At 38.9% G+C, this 12,625-nt stretch overlaps 1 protein-coding gene across 1 annotated transcript in view; it reads left to right on the forward strand.

Annotated features, from left to right (window-relative positions):
* The window catches only part of ATL1 (atlastin GTPase 1), a 68,549-nt gene that overhangs the window by 41,882 nt on the left and 14,042 nt on the right, over positions 1–12,625 (forward strand). Inside the window, 2 exon segments of the mRNA XM_070749299.1 lie at positions 2,611–2,738; positions 3,838–3,894. Coding sequence (XP_070605400.1) covers positions 2,611–2,738; positions 3,838–3,894 — 185 coding nt within the window.

Genomic DNA, 12,625 nt, shown 5'->3' on the forward strand with positions numbered 1-12,625 from the left:
GCTCCTCTCCTTGATTAGTTTCCACCCATTGTTTCTTGTCCTACCTACAGGTGATTTGGTAGACAAGTTAAATACCCTCCCTTTTTGTGGCAACCTCTTAAGTATTGGAATACCCTGTCACCCTTGGGCCTTCGTTTCTCTAGATTAGCCAAACTCAAATCCTACAACTTTCTTCACGTGTTTTAGTCTTCGGGCCTTTAATTATCTTTTTTTCCAAATTTCTGATTGCCATTCTGCGAGAATTTCTCTTTACCCATTCTGATATCTTCAACATATTTAGAGACCATTCCTTAAGGGAAAACTATGACCTCTACCCACAAGAGGAGAACAACACAGCAGTATCATATAGGGACAAGGTTTATTCCGTGATTGAATTAGATTTCTGATTGGGCCATTCTAATTGGCCTCTGGGCTTATGGGCATCACGCCAGGTTTTGCAAAGGCAGTAAAACTCTTTTGGCCTAAGAGACACATTGGTCGATAAATATTTCTCAAGTTAAGGGTTGCAAAGGGGCTTGTCTAGTAATAAAACGACATTATTGCGATAGAGATTTCAACAGCTTTTGGAGGAAAAGTAAGATTCTGTTCAAATTTGAACAGGTCCAAAGGCAGGCTACGAAAATGGTGGAAGGTCTTAAGCATAAAACTTATTAGGAAAGACTTCATGAACTCCATCTGTATAGTCTGGAGGACAGAAGGGAAAGGGGGGACATGATCAAAACATTTAAATATGTTAAAGGGTTAAATAATGTTCAGGAGGGAAGTGTTTTTAAAAAAAATAAATTTTATTAATATTTTTCATAAAAAGACAAACAAGACAAACAAACATTGAACACATCCAGGGGCTACAATTGCCCTGCTCAAAAGGAAGTGTTTTAATAGGAAAGTGAACACAAGAACAAGGGGGCACAATCTGAGGTTAGTTGGGGAAAAGATCAGAAGCAACATGAGAAAATATTATTATATCTTATTCATGGATAGTAATTAAAATATTGTATTTTTTGGAGTATAAGATGCAACTTTTTCCTCCCTTAAAAAAGGCTGATAATTTCGGTATGTCTTATACTTTGAATGTAGCTAACTAACTAGCCCTAACTAGCTGCTAACTATCTTCCCAGCTTTTACTTTGCAGGCTCTTTCATTGTTTCTCTTTGCAAATAATTTTTTCCAAGCTCTAAGTAGTTGCACGTTTTTTTCATTGCTCTAACTTGCTCCGAGTAAGTTTCTTTCCAGACCTAACCAGGTGCTAACAATGTTCCCAGCTCTTTCCAGCTTGCAACCTTTTTCATTGTTACTCTGCTGTGAGCCGCCCCGAGTCTACAGAGAGGGGCGGCATACAAATCTAATTATTATTATTATTATTATTATTATTATTATTATTATTATTATTCTCTGCGAAGAATGTTTTCCAAGCCCTAAATCTTTGCAGGGTTTTTTCCATTGCTCTACTTGCTCCGAATATTTCTTTCCAGGTGCTAATGTTCATTGTTACTCTTTCATTGTTACTCTCTCAGAATAAAGTTTTTTTAAAGCCCTAACGGGAGATAAAATAATGTGCTGGCTAAGGACGCTAGCTAGATGAATACCTGGTAGGCAGATTCTTTTCCCTATGTTCCTCCCACAAAACTAAGGTGTGTCTTATACTCCGATGCATCTTATACTCCGAAAAATACAGTATTTTTGCCAGACCCATCGTCGAATACAGCTTACCTGTTTGGAACCCATATCGCATCCCAGACATTAACACCCTTGAAAATGTCCAAAGATACTTCACCAGAAGAGCCCTTCACTCCTCCACTCGAAACAGAATACCCTACGAGACTAGACTTTCAATCCTGGGCCTAGAAAGTTTAGAACTAAGATGCCTTAAACAAGATCTAAGTATTGCCCACAAGATCATGTGCTGCAACATCCTGCCTGTCGGCGACTACTTCAGCTTCAACCACAACAACACAAGAGCACACAACAGATTTAAACTTACCGTAATATTAACTTGACTGTAAAAAACTTTACTGTAAAAAATATGACTTCGGTAACCGAGTTGTCGAAGCGTGGAACTCATTACCGGACTCCATAGTGTCATCCCCAAACCCTCAACACTTTACCCTTAGATTATCTACGGTTGACCTATCCAGATTCCTAAGAGGTCAGTAAGGGGCGAGTACAAGTGCACTAGAGTGCCTTCCGTCCCCTGTCCTATTGCTCTCCTATATCTCCTATACCTTTCTTCTATTCCTATATCTCTTCTTCTATTCTTTCATTGATATGTTCTATTACTATATCTTCTTTTCTATACTTTCTTAGATATATTTTACTATGAGTATCTGCTCTATAACCTTTATCATGTATTTTACCATGTGTGTATATATATATACCCACTAAAACATTCATTGTGTATTGGACAAAATAAGTAAATAAAATAAATAAATGTTCAAAAGATCCATTCTGTAAGTTAAGAGACAGTATTTTGGACAATTTGGTATAGAATTCATTATTTTGATTTAAATACTCAATCATTGGTTCATTCTGAAATCTCCTGACTTCTTGGAGTTTCTGGCGCTTGCATTACAAAAAACACTCTCATAAACAGGGTTCATGTTCCCCTTACAGAAATAGATGATGATTTCATCAAAAACTTGAAAATCCTGATTCCATGGCTATTGAGCCCCAAGAGCCTGGATGTCAAGGAGATCAACGGAAATAATATCACCTGCCGAGGCCTTGTAGAATATTTCAAGGTGAGTTGCAAGTATAAAAAAGAGGGCTTTCTGGCTTGGAAGCCTCTTTTTTGATAGGGCTCAGTGGCTAGGGTCCCCTTGCCATATTGGGCTCGTGAAGAAACGGAAAAAGCAACCTCTATGGGAACAAATTTCCCCAGAAACAGTTTAGATCTTAAACCCCTTCAGATGTGGCTGAAGTGGAATTTTACCAACTCTAGCGGCATAGCTAGTAATTAGGACTGCTAGGAGTTGCACTTAAATCATATAGCAATAGCAATAGCACTTAGACTCACATAGAATAAAATAGAATTCTTTATTGGCCAAGTGTGATTGAACACACAAGGAATTTGTCTTTTGCGCATATGTTCTCAGTGTACATCAAAGAAAAAGATACATTTGTCAAGAATCATGAGGTACAGCACTTAATTATTGTCATAGGGGTCAAATAAGCAATCAGGAAACAGTAAATATTAATACAAATCTTAAGAATACAAGCAACAAGTTACAGTCTTATAGTCATAAGTGGGAGGAAATGGGTGATAGGAATGATGAGAAAAAACTAGTAGTAATAGTAGTACAGACTTAGATAGTTTGACAGTGTTGAGGGAATTATTTGTTTATTTGTTTACTGCTTCATAGTGATTTACAGCCCTCTATGAGCAGTTTACAGGGAGTGTGCATATTGCTCCCAACAATCTCCATGCTCATTTTACCGACCTCGGAAGGATGGAAGGTTGAGCCATCCTTGAGCCTAGTGAGATTCGAACTGCCAAACTGCTGTCAGTGTGTGATCAGCAGAAGTAGCCTGCAGTACTGCACTCTAACCGCTGCACCACCATGGCTCATTTATTTAAAAATAAATAATATTTAGAAGTCACAGCTTTCTCATTCAATTACTTTTTAAAAAATGAAGAGAGAATTTTTAGCTCCATTTGGAATCACCATTAAAGGCATGGCATCCATGACATAGCGGATGTTATATGTTTAATTAATATTGTAGCTCTATAAGTAGGAATTTAGAAACACTTTTAACATTTTTTGACATAATTGTTTATAGGCAGGTTTTAAATGATGTTCCATAAATCACGCGGAGTTTTTAAACTTGTTTTTCTCCCAGGCCTATATTAAGATCTACCAAGGAGAAGAGCTTCCTCATCCAAAATCAATGTTGCAGGTAATTTATTTATTTATATTTATTTAGTTTGTCAAACATATACAGGATAGGTGGTGTAAATATAAACAGGGACGTGAGCACATGAAATGAGTATAAATAAATGGGGATAGTAGGAAAGGGACGGTAGGCACGTTGGTGCGCTTATGCGCACCCCCTTACAGATCTCTTAGGAAGGGTGTGAAGTCCACAGTAGACAGTTCAAGATTGAAGCTATGTGGGTTTGATGAAGTAACAATGGATCAGGTAGAGCAGTGTTTCCCAACCTTGGCAACCTGAAGATATTTGGACTTCAACTCCCAGAATTCCCCAGCCAGCATTTGTGTACTGTGCTTAAGTCAGCCCGTAGATGGTGATGTTCAAGGGTTCAAACCCAAGGAGACAGCATTTCCCCCCTATGTATTCCTATCAATCATGAGAGATTACTTATAGAGGGAATCAAGCCCTTTAAAAATGTCTGAGATGCTCAGACCTTGCACTTCTCATTAATTTGGGAAGGGCAACAAATTCACGGAATTGAATACAGTGATGGGAGAACATAATGGAGAGCCCACTGCTATGTGGAAATGGCCAAGGAATCATAGTGATAACTCTCTTTAGTTAAAAACATGCAAAAAACACTCACGATTCATTCCACTTTTGGTTTCAGAATAAACCATGAGCCACGTTTTTTTTAATGCTTTACTAATATATACAAGTAAATGCATATGTTTGAAAACCCCCGGAACATTAATTTTATTAAAGTATAGTAAAATGTTCTGCCGGGCTCTCAGCACGAGCCCTCAATTAAATGCAAAGGTAGAAAAAGCAGACACACACACCTGTAAAGTCAAGAACACTGTCTTTATCTTTTTTTTTTTTTTTAAATTTTATTTATTGATTTTTAACAATTTAAAATCACACAACATAAAACAGTGCATAGTGAAATGTGAATTGTGCCCATCACCCCGACATACACACATTCCCCACCACCAAATTGGGGGTATTTCTTTTTTAATCCACTTTACCCAAGAGCAATATATCTGTCTACATATTATAGAGTGATTCTAGTTTATTTCTTGTAGCTTGGTCTCGGATTCTGCTCGTCATATATCGTCTTACCTTGTCCCACCGTCCAATCAGCTGTCCCAAATCAGTTTCATTATCCAAATTTATCCTTTTTTCCATAATTTCAAATTGAATATGATCCACCATGTACCTATACCAATTTTGCATTGTCCATTTTGTCGCATCCTTCCAACCCAAAACTATTACTGCCTGAGCACTTTCTATTGCTGCTTTTTTTATTTCTCTAAATTCTCCCATCGCATTGCTTTTTACTAATACTGCCATTTCCTTAGTGATTGTCCATTGTATATTTAACATTCCATTGATATCCTCTTTCACTTTTTGCCAAAATTCCTGCACTATCGGGCATTCCCAAAACATATGCATAAACACTCCTTTATCTTGACAACCATGCCAACAATTCCCCCTAACATTCTGCTGAAAATGTGCAAATTGAACGGGAGTAAAATACCACTTATGTAATATTTTCCTTCTCATTTCCCTAATTCTTGTATTTTTAATTTTCCTTATATCTTCTACTATATTTTCCATTTCTTGTACCTCTACTAATATCTCATTTTGCCACCATTTAGTCAATCCATCAATCGTGTCCCCATCTGACTGTACTAGCAGTTTGTATATATTAGTTGCTTGCGCCTTTATCCCCTCACTTTTTTCTCTTATTATTTTCTCTAACCCTGTCTCCTCCCGCCATAATACTTCTTTATTCTCCCTTTCATTTAGATATTTACATATTGCATTTATTTGTAGCCACCTTCCCTTACCTAACCACCATTCTATGCGATTTCTACTTGGCCTGCCATCCTTCTCGTATAACTGTTCTATCTTAGTTATCCCTCTTCCCTTCAACTCTCCTATAACCCTGTTTAAGTTAATTTCGTTTTCTCTATTTATTACATAAAGCGATGACAGTTTAGATTTATATAATCCTATTTTCCCTTGCCATTTTTTCCAAATTTCCATAGTCCCTTTCATTGGGCCTATTAATTTTCCTATATCTCTCCTATTCCACTTCCTAAAAATTAATTCTCTATTATTCATCCCGTTTATCTGTTTTTCCAATTTCGCCCATTTATTTTCACTTGCAACTCCATTAACCTTTCCATTTGAAAAGCTTCCCTATACAGCTCCAAACATGGAACACCCCATCCCCCCTCTTTTTCATTCGCAATTAACCACTTTTTTCTTATTCTTGGTCTCTTATCTTCTTCAATCCAATAATTTAATTTTTTGTCCCACTCTTTAACCTTACATACCGATAACCCCCCCGACAGCACCTGAAATAGGTACATCATCTTGGGAGCTATCATCATTTTTAAAGCTCTTATTTTAGAGAGTCTCCTTAGCTTTTTATCTTTCCAGCTCCTCATCTGTTTCAACATTTTCCTCCATGTTATTCTATAATTAATCTCTTCCATTTTCACTGGGTTTTTTAATAACCAAATTCCCAAATATTTTATTTTTTTAAGTCCTAATTTCAACCCTGATTCTTTCCTAATTTCTATCTGTTCTCTCGGATCTGTATTTAAACACATAATCTCTGATTTTTCCATATTAACCGACAGTCCCGATTCCTGCTTAAACTCTTGTAAAATATTTATTATACCTTTAATCATCTCCATCGGGGTCTGGGTCAATATAATTGCATCATCTGCAAATAAATTTATTTTCATTTCTAATTTCCCTATTCTATATCCTGCCCAAGTGTTATCTTGTCTTATCTTATTAGCTAAGATCTCTATTGCTATTACGAATAATTTTGGAGACAGAGGGCATCCCTGCTTGGTGCCGTTTAATATTTTAATACTCTGCGTTCTTTGTCCATTCACTCTTATATATGCTTCATTTCCTTTATAAATCTCTTTTATAGTTTCACAAAATTTTTCCCCCATATTTAATTTGTTACATAATTTATATAAATAACTATGGTTAACTTTATCGAACGCTTTATAAACATCTAATTTCAAAATTCCCAATTTCCTTTTAGTAGCGGTAGCATGGTGCATCACATTCATTACATTTCTAATTGGTTCACTTATTTTCCTTCCCTTCACGAATCCATATTGATCCTCTTCAATTATTTTTGGTAAAATATTTTCTAATCTATTTGCCAGTATTTTCATAAATATTTTATAATCCTGATTTGCCAAACTGATCGGACGGTAAGACCCAGGCTCTCTTAAATCTCGACCCATCTTCGGAATGGTAACAATTTCTGAAAGCTTCCATGTCTGCGGGATATCACGATTTGACAATATATTATTAAACAATTTCCCCAAATGCGGCAGCAAAACATTCACATAAGTTTTATAAAATTCCCCTGTAAACCCATCTGGGCCCGGTGCTTTGGCTTGTTTTAACCCTTTAATTACTCTAGCAATTTCATCTTGTGTAATTTCTGCATTCAAAATTTGTTTGTCTTCTTCACTTACTATTTTCCCAACCTTGAGGACTTCTATCTTCACTTGCTCCTCTTTATACAAATCTTCATAATATTTCCAACTGGTCATTACCATATCTAACCACTCCACTGGTGTCCCTCAATGCTAAAATACATGATTTTTCTTTCCTCTTCTTCAGATATCTCGCCATTTGCTGCATTGATCTTGTCCCCCAACTCTGTATTTTTTGTCGCATCGCCATTCTCATCTTATTCCATTTAATCTCATCATACACCATCAACTGTTTCTTTTTCAATTTCAGTAAACTATTCCAATCTCTACTTTTCGTCATTCTTAACTGCTCTTGTATCAAATCTATTTCCCTTATCTTCCTTTCCCTCTCTCTACCCCACCTCTTCCTAATATCTGCTTCCATACATATGCATTGTCCCCTCATGAAGGCCTTACATGCATCCCATACAATTGATTGTTTAATACCACCCACATCATTAATTCTAAAATATTCTGATAACTCTGTTTGCAATTTCTCTTTATCTTGTTCCCTAGCAGTTACAACTGCATTATATCTCCAAATTTTTTGATTTCGTTCCTGACCTATTTCCAATTCTGCCAATAGTGGGGCATGATCTGATATCCATATACTTTTAATGTCCACTTTTTTAACTTGTATATTACCTCCCCTGTTCATTAATATGTAGTCTATGCAGCTAAATGTGTGATATCTTGCTGAATAATATGTAGCTCTGTTTAAAATATCTGCATGTAGATCCACCATATTAAGTCTATTTAAATGTAACATCCTGCTATTTGCATTCCCATTTGTTAATTGCATATTAAAATCTCCTGCCAAAAAAGTTGAGCCCTCCTTAAAATTGTCTAACTTCTTCTTAGTATTTATTATAAATTGTTTTGTTTTCCCATTTGGGGCATAAATTGCTGCTAATGTCAACTTCTTTTGATTTATTTTCCCTTTAACAAATATCCACCTTCCTTCTCTGTCTTTCTGAATTCCCACCTCTTCAAAATTAACCCTCTGATGAATCAGAATCGCTGTGCCTCTACTATTTTGCGTTCCTCTTGACTCAAACACCCATTTCCAATTTCTATCATTAATCAAGTTATCCCTTCCTCCCCTTCTTTTATGTGTTTCTGTCAAAATCATAATATCCACCTTATATTGCTTAGCCATCCTTAATATCCTAAAACGTTTCAAATCCGATCCCAAACCATTCACATTTAAAACCATTATCTTACACTCCGTCATAATATACCAAAAACACCCTTTTCCCCTCTTGTTTTGCCCTTGGTTTATATTTTTCCCTTTTCTTTACCCCTATTACCCCCCCCCAACGTGCCTCCCCCTGTGCTCCCCCCACTGAGAGGGGAGAAGACAAGAAAAAACCTTGCCCATACCTGAGGCACATTTTCTGGATTGCGTTCCCACTCAAACTAGCTCCTCTTTCAACCCTTTTTAATTTTATAAAAGAGAAGATTTCTCCCCCCCTCCTTTCTCCTTTAAATAATTCCTTCTTTAATTTCTTCTTTAATTTTAAATTCTTAAACCCCCTTTTTCTTCCCCTTAGACTTCCCCCACTGAATGACAGATATACAGGAATCCCAAGGCATCTCCAAGAAAAATAATAATAATAATAACAACAATAATAGTAATAGTAATAGTAATAATTCTTTTCCTTTTCCTTTCCCCCCCCCCACAACAAGACAAGGGACCAAACACCATCACTTTCTGGCTCTCTTCTCACGCTGAGCCCGTGTTCTTCTCTGCTCCTTTCTGATGGCCTCCACCTGCCCGCTTAACTCCTTCAGCTGCTCTTCCCTTCGTCTTTCCTCCTCATCAGGGGTACTCCGACCGTCAAAAGCCTCTTCTTCTTCATATGCTAGTGCTCCAGTTTCATCAAACTTAATCCCCAGTTGATCCAGCAAAGCCTTTCCCTCCTCCAATGAGCGTGCTCTGTACATTTTATTGTCCTGGAACACCAAGATGGCCACTGGATAGCCCCAGCTAAATCTGGTTCCACTTTGATATAGCCGGCTTGCAATTGGTTTCAACCCAGCTCTCGCTCTCCAGGGTTTCCCAGGAAAGATCCCTCAGAACCCTTATCTCATTTCCGTCTTGTTTAAGGCTCGTAGAAGTCTTCAAAGTTTTATAAATCATCTCTGCTTTTTTTTTCACTAAGGAAAGCGATGATCACATCTCTCTGTCTGCCGTCTCTCCTGGGGGCTGCCCAATGAACCCGTAACAGCTCCTCCACGCTGACCTCCACGCCTGTCTGTTTATTTAACCAAGCACAGACAGCTTCTGTTAACTTAAATTCAGAGGGCAAATCCATTCTGAACCCTCGTAAACGCAAATTCCTCCTTCTCTGTCTGTCCCTCCAAATTTGCGATTCTGTCATTTATTTTGTCTTATTTTTCCATCGTAATCCATCACTTGTTTCTCAACTTTCAGTATCTTTCCAGCAGAAGAATCCCCTTCCTTTTTAATTTGTTTAACTTCTAAATCCATCTGTTCCATTTTATTCTCAACTTTGTTGAATCTCTCTTCAAACCCGCTACAAATCTCCAGAAGTTTTATCTAACTTCTGCTCAATGTTAGCCAGACTAGAGGGGTCTTTCCCTCCCTCCGCCATTTTAAGATTTATTGTACTCACTTATCACTTCCTTGTTACAGCGAAAGCGCCTCCGTCTTTGCTTGAAATCATAAATCTTCAAAACTCACTTTGATGCCGACAGATTCTTGTTTCCTTCCTATATTTTTCTAAGGAAGATTTATAGTCCTTTTTAAGAGGGAGAAAACTCTTTACATTTTATCTTTGTTCGGAGCCAGAGGTGAAATGCCTAGAAAGCAATTCGGCACATGCGCAATCCAAGAACACTGTCCTTTATCCAAAGGAAAATACAGTAGTACCTCTAGATATGAGCTGCTCCACATGCGAGTATTCAAAGTTACGAGCCACGACGGGAGTGAAATTTCTTTTCGACACCCGAGCTCAAATTTGGGATACGAGCCGAGCTTCCACTAAGTGGCGCAAGAATCCTTGCTTCCTGGTTATCTCAGAGGGGAAAAACAAAGTCTAAAGCCATTTGTTCCAGATACGAGTTGTTCGACATACGAGCTCCGTTCTGGACGAACTAAACTAGTATCTAGAGGTACTGCTGTAGAAGCAAACCACCCTTTTGGTAGTCAAAGGGCTCACCTTCCAAGCAAACAGACTTGAATGCAGTGAAAAAACAAGAAACAAACACAAATCAATTAACAAGTAGCTGTGAAGACGTCACAGCTACTCTCCTTCAAACGTTTTCAACTCACACGCTTGACTATGGTTTAAGTTCAGAGGTGCTGATAGCAAAGCACAGAGAGTCCTTGGAGAATCCGGAGAGTAAAGCCACTTCCATTGTCACGAACGGATAAACTTCCACACTTCTGCAGCCAAAATGCTGCCAATTTAATGGCAGCCCCAATTAGTTGAACCATACCCAACCACAGGTGAAACTCCCTTATCTCTGAAGTATTTCCGCAACTGCTCCTTCCTAGTCATTGCCTTGCGGCTGCGTACATCAATGAAGGCTTCTTCATCAGAGTCCAGCAAAGATAAGGAGGAGGATGGAATTGCTTCCTAATGGGCTGCCCTGCCATGGACTCCCTCTGAGGGTCCCATTTCACAGTCACTCCCCTGCTTCCGACGCTGCTTCGCTGTCCGAAGCAGTCGGCAGTAAAACAGGGCCTCTGACACTGGAGGATTCACCTACATCCACCCCCACAGTCCCTTGGGGCAGGGAGCTGGCCCAGAGCCAACCACAACAGTAAAATATGTTTACTTTCCAAGGAATAAAACACAAAATGCCAATAAAAGTTATTTAGTCAACAAAGTAAGTATTTATTCATTCTTATTGCTTAGCAAGGCATCTTGGTCAAAATCATTGGTTATGCCTTTTCCAGATCTATGTTATATGTTTGTCTTTGGCCATACAAAGATAGAAAACAAGAAGGAGTCCTAAGTATTTCTCTAAGCCAGGGGTAGGCAAAGTTGGCTCTTCTGTGACATGTGGACTTCAACTCCCAGAATTCCTGAGCTAGCATGATTGGCTCAGGAATCCTGGGAGTTGAAGTCCACAAGTCACAGAAGAGCCAACTTTGCCCGCCCCTGCTCTAGGCCAACTTTTCCCACTCTAGTACCCTCCAGATCAGGAGTGAAATGCTCCCGGTTCAATTGGCCTGTCGATCATTGGAGAGCCAATCACAAAGGGAGCGCAATGTTCCTTCCACATAACATTTTGTGCATGCACAGAGTGTAAAAGAACCCAAATGGCAGTGTCCGGGCAGGTGGGCGGAGCCTCATGCTGTTTTTGCGACTGTTCTCCGGTGAGTGACAGGCACGAGCAAACCAGAGGACATTTCACCTCTGCTGCAGATGTGCGAAATACTAGCTTTCAAAGTTTCTCCATGATGTCTGTGAATTGTAAGCAATGTAATTTAACTCTTTGGGGAAAGGTCTGGTTGGGAAAGAGTTCTCAGTTTCTATAAACGGGCCTTTGAGACTTCCTGTTCCCAACTCCTTGGACTGCAATCTTGAAGTTCAAGATGTATGCTGTAGATCAGTGTTTCTCAACATTGGTGAGGTTGAGAAAAAATGCTGTTGATGATCCTGATGTTCCTCCATTCCATCTACTGATTGTCATAAAGGCTCCTGGCAGATGCTCTCAATCCAAATGGCTTCTCTTACCTCTCCCAAAGGTGGTTTTTGTTTAAAATAAATAAATAAATACATACAGTGGTACCTCTACTTACGAACTTAATTCATTCCATGACCAGGTTCTTAAGTAGAAAAGATTGTAAGAAAAAGCAATTTTCCCCATAGGAATCAATGCAAAAGTAAATAATGTGTGCGATTGGGGAAACCACAGGGAAGGTGGAGGCCCTGTTTCCTCCCAGGAGATTCCTAGAGAGGCCCCACAGAGGCTTCTCTCCGCCTTTTCTGGCCCTGTTTCCTCCCAGGAGATTCCTAGAGAGGCCCCACAGAGGCTTCTCCCCGCCTTTTCTGGCCCTGTTTCCTCCCAGGAGATTCCTAGAGAGGCCCCACAGAGGCTTCTCCCCGCCTTTTCTGGCCCTATTTCCTACCAGGAGATTCCTAGAGAGGCCCCACGGAGGCTTCTCCCTGCCTTTTCCGGTTACAGTTTCAGAGGCTCGGGTTTGTAAGTGGAAAATGGTTCTTGAGAAGAGGCAAAAAAATCTTGAACACTCGGTT

Source organism: Erythrolamprus reginae, chromosome 1, assembly GCF_031021105.1.
Source record: "Erythrolamprus reginae isolate rEryReg1 chromosome 1, rEryReg1.hap1, whole genome shotgun sequence".
Classification (NCBI taxonomy): domain Eukaryota; kingdom Metazoa; phylum Chordata; class Lepidosauria; order Squamata; family Dipsadidae; genus Erythrolamprus; species Erythrolamprus reginae.